The sequence below is a fragment of the Portunus trituberculatus genome, chromosome 39 (assembly GCF_017591435.1).
Source record: "Portunus trituberculatus isolate SZX2019 chromosome 39, ASM1759143v1, whole genome shotgun sequence".
NCBI lineage: Eukaryota > Metazoa > Arthropoda > Malacostraca > Decapoda > Portunidae > Portunus > Portunus trituberculatus.
The window spans coordinates 5,011,584-5,020,594 of NC_059293.1; the positions used below are offsets into that span (position 1 = coordinate 5,011,584).

The following is a 9,011-nucleotide window of genomic DNA, read 5'->3' on the forward strand; positions in this document are numbered from 1 at the left end:
TCAGTATTGGATCGGCACCGGCACACAACACAACCCAGCTATTCTGTCCACCTCTGTAATGCAAGAGTTATGCAATATTCTCAGTCTTTCATTCCTTTCGCTAGTTAACTCTACTTGTGTATTTCCATCTTACCTTTATATTGGGACTCTTTAAAGAAAGCTTCAAGACACTTCTTATAATTTTAAAGAAAGTTTTTGACTGGCGCCTTCAGTGTCCTTTTTTTTGTTGGCCTTGGCCAGTGCATCTCTTACATATATATGAAAAAAAGAAACCTACTTTGTATATTACGTGTTTGAACCCAACAATTTTTTTTTCCTCCGGTGACGCAGAATCTGTCAACCATCACTGCAATCATGGAAATGTCCGAGAAAACCACAGTAATTTCCAGTTGGAGAGAGAGAGAGAGAGAGAGAGAGAGCCGACTAAAGTCACGATCACCTCAGTTTCCGTGAATAATTAGTGATTAAGTCATAAGGAAAGAAAACAGTCGAACATATATTTTTACCACTTTATTAACAAAGTTAACTGATTACTACTTCTACTACTACTACTACTACTACTACTACTACTACTACTACTGCTACTACTACTACTATTACTACTACTACTACCACTACTACTATTACTACTACCACTACTACTACCTATACGGAATGATATGGATGGAGCCTAACAATCGAACTAACTAATTAGCTAATCACAATAAGAAATAAAGAAAAACAAATAAATATATAACTAACTAACCAACTAATCATATGCCTAAATAAGTATGCGAATGAACAAATGCATAACGAAATAAATATGAGAGAGAGATAGAGATTTGTAAGAATCTTTTGGTTCAGCTTCGATCTTTTTTTTCTTAATTTATTGTTTTTTATTATGTTATTATTTATATATCTTGAAGGGATAACTGTTGTTGAGACGTAGCGCAACTAAGGTGATGGTTCGGCAGTATTCAGGTTGTGTTGTTGAAGGGCGCTGAGCTGCACAGCCAGTCTCAGGACCACATTCTGAAACGACTCTTGGTGCACACCAACTATTTTCAGAAGGCCCCAAATGAAGTGACACAGGTTTTAAAAGCTCTAGAGATATTATCAAGATTTCAGTATTATCAACAGCAGAAACATTCATGAGAATCCAGCTAATTATCTCTGTGACTTTTGAAGAGTCGTTGTAAGAGAGCAAAACGTTTCAGATCACGGGCCTCACCAACATGGAGGCGTCACCACCTCCGCCTGTGAAGACAAAACGCAGGAGCCAAATGTGTCATTTGTCACCGCTCAGACTGGATAAGTTAGTGACATTGAGTTTGTTCCTTATCTGCTGCGTAAAATCTGTGAGAAATTGTCTCATGGTTCCTTTTCTTGGTGTCACTGTCACCGATGTCTGTCTGTCGCGAGTCTACTCAAACAGGTTGACGGTAGCGTCGCCGGCCGTGGCCAAGCCTTGGTGGAAGTATGCGAGGGCAGACTGCGCCATGCTGGCCAGGTGGTAAGGGCAGGCAGGGTACAGGCTCTCACAGTCCCCCTGCCTTCGCCCCGCCTCCTCTGCCGCCACATACTCCCGCACTTCCGGTGATCCCGCTCCGTGCCCAGCACTGCCACGCCGCGCCAGGCCGCCCCACGCCAAGTCGGTTATGGAAGTTTTAGAAGTAATGTTAGCAAGAATGTGAAAACTATAAAAAGAAGCAAAAATTGGATAAAAGTAAGAATGGATTTGGATACTTTTTTTAAAATGTTAAATGTATAACGGGATTGATCCAATAAACAATCCTGGAAAACCAGTCATGAAAAGACTATCATTGGACGTTAAGCTAAACAAAGAATAAAGTGGACGTAAATCTTACAGGGAACTAAACGCGAAAACATGATGGACCATATTCTGTAAATTTTCAAGGGTGTTTTCTTTCTTTCTAAATGGTTCTAGTGACATAATAATAGGATTTCTATATTTTTCAACAGGAGAAACACTGAAGAACCCTGCTATTCATCCCTATAGCCCTTGAAAACAGTCGTAGTGAGAGAGTAGTGTTTCTGAAGTGGTCTGTGCGGCAGTCTTGAGAAAGCAGAAGTGCAGTGAGGGACCGCGCTACCTGCAAAGCGTGGCCGGGAAGTGGAGCAACTCACCTGAAAAAGAGGTTGATGAGCTCCCCGGTGAGACCCAGGTGCTCCACGGGCCGCTCTGCCACCTCGCACACCGCCCGCAGCACGCACTCACGCCCCTCCACGCCCGCCCTGCCGACACACGCAAGCAATCTTAAGTAGACACACACACACACACACACACACACACACACACACACACACACACACACACACACACACACAGGAACATTATAAGAAAGCAAAATATCATATTGTATAGAAATAAAGTGTTCCACTCACCAGTGCAGCACAATGAAAGAGGAATTGGTGTGTGAAAACAGTACATAAGGACCAACTTGAAGGAAAATACGATGATTTGGTATTGGCAAGAAATATAACATTGCGAATTGGTTCAGTGTTGTGAATATTATACAGAATAGTTAATACAAACAAATAAGAATTTGGTGGCTTATTTGATCTTTTCTTTCTTTATTTTCTTTCTTCCTTTCGTCCTTTCTTCTTCTTCTTCTTCTTCTTCTTCAGGCAATAGCAACGCTCTGAGCCACAATAGTACGTCTTATTATGACACATTCTCTCTCTCTCTCTCTCTCTCTCTCTTGCCGATACTCACGCGTCCATCAACTGCTGCAGGAAGTTGAAGCCCGCTGCCCTCTGGTGGTCGATGGCGCGTGAGTAGCGGCTGTGGGTGGCGTAGCTGCTGTAGGTGCTCTGACTCATGGGCATGTACGAGTACTCCTCCTGCTCCTCCTCATACTCGTACTCGTAACTCGTCCTCAGCCTCAGCGTACCGTTGGGCAGCTGCAGGTCGATGGGAAAGGCGTACAGTTGCGCCCCCGCTGTCACGCGACAGTGATAGCGCCAGGTGATATGGAATGAAATGGACTCAGTGATCAGGCTGTTGGTGGTGGTGAGTCACAAGGCAGTTTTGAAAGTTAAATAGACTCATGGATATGGATGATTATGTGGAAACTGGTGGATATGTTTCATGCAGGGACTGTCACGTGTAGGTTTGATGGCTTCTTGTAGTTTTCCTTGTGTTCTATGAATATGAAAATCTTCACTCATAACCCAATCGGCAGCTAAAGAAAATAAGAGAAATATCAATTAATACCAGTCTCTCAAGAATGTGTACAAACAAATGAATGAAATGGTTCTATTGAGGAAATGTTTGCCTCGATGTTTTCCTCCTCGTCTTGAGAACTCCGCGACCCCCATGCTTCTCGGGAAGGGTTGTGATGGCAACAACGAACGCTGCAGATCACCGGCGTGTAAATCCCCACGCCCACATAGTTCTGCTGCTGACTCTGGTAGATTGGTAGTGGTGGTGGTGGTGGTGGTGGTGGTGGTGGTGGTGACGATGTTGATAGTAATAATAATAATACTGGTAGAAATGATAATAATGGAAATTATGATAATAATAATGATAATAATAATAATAACAATAACAATAATAATAATAATAATAATAATAATAATAATAATAATAATTTATGATAAAATAATAACAATAATAACTAATAAAGATGATAATGACAATGATAATGATGATGGCGTCGATAGTGATGATGATAATGATGATGAATGTGTTAATGGTGATAATGACAATGATAATGACTGCAATGGTAATAATGATGATAATGATGGCTATAATGATGACGGCAATGTGAATGATAATGACGTCTATAATACTGATAATGACGACGACGATGATACTAATGACGGCGATAATGAAGGTGACAATAACGAAAATGACTGTAATAATGATGATAATATGATAAAATGACGGCAATCAACAATAACAAATAACAATAACAATAACGACAATAATGAAGATAATGACAATGATAACTAGGATAACAACAACAATGACAATGAAAACAATGATAATAAGGACAATAACTGTGATAGTGAAAGCGATAATAATGATAACGAGAATGATGATGATAACAAGGACAATAGTAATGATAGTGGCGACGATTATGACTGATGATGATGATGATGATGATGATGATGATGATGATGAAGCAGAAGAACAAAGCAGCGCCACTCACTGACGCATCCATAACAATAATAACAAAGACAATAGTAATGATAATGGCGACGATTATGACTGATGATGATGATGATGATGATGATGATGATGATGAAGCAGAACAAAGCAGGGCCACTCACTGATGTATCCATCCAGCTCGTCCACGAAGGGAATGGTCAGCTTGGGCGTCACGGTGAGCACTGACCCGGTGGGGAAGCTGAGGAAGCGACGCACGCGGTGGTGGAGCTGCAGGAGGAGGAGGAGGAGGAGGGAGAGGTGAGGCTAAGAATATGTGAAACTGCACTAAACTATTCTTCCTTTCTTTATTACGTAATCGACTTTTTTTTTTCTTTTTTTCTTTTTCTTTTTATCTTATGCCTACAACTGTGTGAGACGAGAGTGATTCATGGAACTGTACTAAACTTTCCTTCCTTTGTGTTTTGGGTTTCTTTACGTAATCGGCTTATTTTTCTCTTTTTTTTCTTCTTTCTTTTCTTTTATACGTACAAATATCTCTTGCTGGGCGAAGTGAAAGAGAATGACGGAATTATATTAAACCATTCTTCCTTTCTAATCTTTTTTAACATCCTAATTATTCTCTCTTTCTTTTTCTTGTTTTCTTTACTATCACACGTACAACTGTCTTTTGCTGGGTAGGAGAGGCGAGAGAGACATTAACAAAACTGTATCAAACTATTCTTTCTTTTTTCCGTAATCGTATAATTTTTCTCTCTTTTTAATTTGCTTTCCTTTCTCTTACATGTAGTCTATTGTACAACTAGTAGTGTCTCTTGGTGGATGGCGAGGGACCTGTGCTGAAATGCGTGTAATAGATGGACGCTTTGATTAACTGATTCATTGATGGATTCATTGATTGATAGCTTTATAACTGTTTGGTTCATTTTAACACTTTTCTTTTTTATTCTTTTTTTACTGTTTAACTTGTATTCTCTTAATCGCTCTGTTTATTTTCAGCATACACGTTTTCTTGCAAGCTTTCTTTTTCCACAACTCCCTAATATTCTCTCTCTCTCTCTCTCTCTCTCTCTCTCTCTCTGTGTGTGTGTGTGTGTGTGTGTCTATACAAACCTTTCTCACAGTTCCCGTGTGATAGCAGCCATGGCAGCCAAGAGCACCAAGGTGTCAAAGCAGCAAATCATAAGGCACGCCGAGGAAATATCGTACGAGTCAACAAGGAACATTTCTGGCCGCACCTCTACTACATTCAAAAGACTCTCGTTAAAGTAACACTGGGTTTTAGAGATTTTTTTATTTCTAGGGATAGATTAGCAAGACTTCTACAGTGTTAACAGGAGAAACACTCATGGCAACACGGCTAATTATCTTTGTGACCTTTGAAAACAGTCTTTGTTAGAGAGCAGAGGGTTCCAGAATACAGGTCAAGACTATATTCTTAAACTCTCCTACGCCGTAATTCCACTACTTTCAAAAGACTATCGTAAAGTTGCACGAAATATCAAGGATTTTTTTTATACAGTGCTAGTGACATTTATCAAGATTTCTACAGTGATAACAGGAGAAACACTCAATTGGGAATCATCTCTGTGGTCTTTGGAAGCAGTTGTGGTGAGAGACCAGAGCGTGAACCGTGATAAAATGTCGTGACTCACCTGCAGGCGGTCTCGTGGTCCCCCGGGCGAGGTGTTTAGGTTACCAATGTCTCCCTTCCACCGTCTCTCTGTCCTCCTGTCCCTCCTGTCGCAAATGTCGCCTGCCGTCACCGCCAACACGCACGCCCACACGCACACTGTTGCCGACACGTGCATTCTCGATTCACTACAGGAGGTGAAGAGATACGATTAAGTTAGATTGATTAGCTCTCTCTCTCTCTCTCTCTCTCTCTCTCTCTCTCTCTCTCTCTCTCTCTCTCTAGAGGGCCACTAGTCAAGAGCAACAGAAACTTAAATAGAAAAGGTCTAATTAAATGCCAATTCCAAGAGCAATGTCAAATAGAATTATGAACTAATAGAGTGTATACGTGTCTTGAAATCTCCCTCTTTAAAAAGTTCATCTCATAGGAAGAAGAAATGCAGAAGCAGGTAAGGAGTTCCAGAGTTTACCATAGAGAAACATGAATGATTGCATTAGAGAGATGAACAAAATAAGGGTGAGAGAAAAGAAAGTCTTATGCAGCGAGGCAGGAAAAGGAGAGGCATGCAGTTAGCAAGAGAAGAGCAGTTAGCATGAAAATAGCAGTAGAATTTACCAAGAGATGCAACAACATTGCGGCGGTAAGAAAGAGGCTGAAGACAGTCAGTCAGAGGAGAGGAATTGATGAGATGAAAAGCTTTAGATTTCACCCTGTATAAAACAACTGTACGGATGGAATCTGCTTATACATGTACATGTAAAGCATAATCCATATATGGAAGCATAAGGCCTCTGTATTGAGTTAACAATTAGGATTGTGAGAAAAAAACTGATGGAGACGGTTCAGAACACCCAACTTCATTAAAGCTGTTTTAACAAGAGCTGAGATGTGAAGTGTCCCGTTTAGATTACAATTAATCAAAGGACAGACCGAGAATATTCAGTGTAGAAGAGGGGACAATTGAGTGTCATTTAAGAAGAGGGGATAATTGTCTGGAAGGCTGTGTCGAGAAGATAGATGGAGGAATGAGTTCTTGAGGCATCGAACAATACTAAGTTTTCTCTGCCCCAATTAGAAATTTTTGAGAAAGATTAGAAGTCAGGCATTCTGTGACCTTCCTGCGGGGATTGTTTGATTCTTGAAAGTCTTGACAAGGGTTTGTCAATAAATTTGGCCTAGTTAGATCATTGATGAATAACTGAAAGAGACTGGGTGACAGGCCAGAACCTTAACAGGCACCACTGTTTAGAATAGCGTTTCCCAACCTGAGGTGATAGCACCCCCCGGGGGTGCTGAAATGAATTATAGGTGGTGCTGTGAAGTGATGCACACACTTCACTTTCTTTTATCCTTCTAATAACAAGATATTAGTTAGGAGTTATGGACTGCTTAGACAGAGGGTGCTATGGTCGGAAAAGGTGGGGAAACGCTGATTTAGAAGAACAGTGACCGTCAACCACAGTAGCAATAGAACGATCAGAAAGGAAACTACAGATGATGTTGCAGAGAGAAAGATAGAAGCCATAGGAGGGTAGTTTGGAAATCAAAGCTTTGCGCTAGACTCTATTTAAAGCTTTTCATATGTTTAAGGTAACGGCAAATTTTTCCCCAAAATCTATAAATGAGAATGATGACCAAGATACAGCAAGGAAAGCCAGAAGATCACCAGTAGAGCGGCCTTGACTGAAGCTGTACTGGCGATCAGATAAAAGATTATGAGGTGACAGATGTTTAAAAATCTTTCTATTCAGGATAAATTCAAAAACTTCAAATAAACAGGAGATAAAAACAACAGAACGGTAGTTTGAGGAATTGGAACGGTTACCGTTTATATAAACAGGCTGAATGTAGTAGTAGTAGTAGTAGTAGTAGTAGTAGCAGTCGACAGAACTGAAAGAGTTTGATTAGACAAGGTGCAAACACTGAGGCAGTTTCTGAAAAAAATAGGATGGGCCTCATCAGGTCCGTATTTCTACTTCTACTACTACTGCTACTGTTGCTGCTACTGCTGCTACTATTGCTGCTACTACTACTTCTATTACTACTACTACTACTACTACTACTTCGCGTTGGCGAAGGCTGATCCACCGCGACAAGACCTGACGGGAGCAATCCTGTAAAGGTAGATGTTTTCTCGACTCTAGCTACGTTTAGTTTCACAAGGAATCTACACCGCCAATTGAGAAAAACGTCAAGACACCTCGACTAATCGTATATGTGGCCTTTTGAAACTGGTATTCGTTAGAGCCCAATGCATTTAAGAATAGGAAGGAGTCTTAAGAACATACAAAGATAAGGAAAATTGCAAAAAGCCATCACTCCCACCCACCATCTTCTCCCACTGATTTGTCTGATCATTAAAGTTCCCTAATGGCTCGGCACGAACAATCTGATCACTAAATCTATTTCATTCATCTACCTCTTTACTTGAGAACCAATTCCTTCTCGTATCTTTTTTTTAATTTGACAATTCGGAAAAGATAATCTGACATAACCCAGAGTAATGAAAACGTAAATCAGTGTCGTCTTTTTTTCTTTCCTTCTCACCTAAAAATCATAACACGTCTATGCTGTCCGAATGGTTAAACAGTTTTCATTTTTTTAAGCATTTCTTATACCTGTTCATAGTTTCTTCAGTATCTACACGTACGCATCACAACACATTGACTGACCCACCTGTAGTCTCCCTCGGCGCACTGATTGTTACCACTGCACGTCTTCCGCCCACAGCATCTGGCGGCACACTGACTGGCTGTGTTGTCACTGGCTGTCTGCTAGGCTGGCTGGGCTTCCAGCATGACCGCTACCACCTTTAAAATCACGCTTCACCATTCTCCCGCCCCTGCCTCCCTTCAGACCACCACCATCACCACCAGGATTTATTTAAATTTGAGGTACGTATCAACTTTTTTTTTTTTTACATTGTCTAGGTAAAGAAACAAGTAAGATGGACTAATGATAGGCTCTCTCTCTCTCTCTCTCTCTCTCTCTCTCTCTCTCTCTCTCTCAGAGGAAATTAAGATAAAGCCATAGATCTGAAGATGATTTTTGATAGTTTCTCGAGTAACACACACACACACACACACACACACTGCCTCACCGCCGAGGCAAATGGGCAAGTCTCTTAATGTGTAGCCCCTGTTCACCTAGCAGTAAATAGGTACGGGATATAACTCGAGGGGTTGTGACCTCGCTTTCCGGGTGTGTGGAGTGTGTTGTGGTCTCAGTCCTACCTGAAGATCGGTCTATGAGCTCTGAGCT

The 9,011-nt window shown here is 41.0% G+C and overlaps 1 protein-coding gene across 2 annotated transcripts; it reads right to left on the bottom strand.

Moving 5' to 3' along the window:
- Positions 1-545: 545 nt before the first annotated feature.
- LOC123515630 lies at positions 546-8,634 on the bottom strand. 2 transcript variants are annotated; one of them, XR_006677919.1, is made up of 7 exons: positions 8,427-8,634; positions 5,770-5,935; positions 4,279-4,384; positions 2,717-2,942; positions 2,128-2,235; positions 1,296-1,598; positions 546-1,181 (listed from the first exon to the last, which is right to left on the bottom strand). XR_006677919.1 is itself a non-coding variant. In XM_045274430.1 (6 exons), exons 2-6 carry the CDS (start codon positions 5,923-5,925, stop codon positions 1,403-1,405), a joined length of 792 nt encoding a protein of 263 aa, XP_045130365.1. In that variant the 5' UTR covers positions 5,926-5,935; positions 8,427-8,634; the 3' UTR covers positions 546-1,402. The 2 variants fall into 2 exon arrangements, 1 of the variants encoding a protein (XP_045130365.1); XM_045274430.1 differs by having other exon boundaries at positions 546-1,598.
- Between the last annotated feature and the right edge of the window lie 377 nt (positions 8,635-9,011).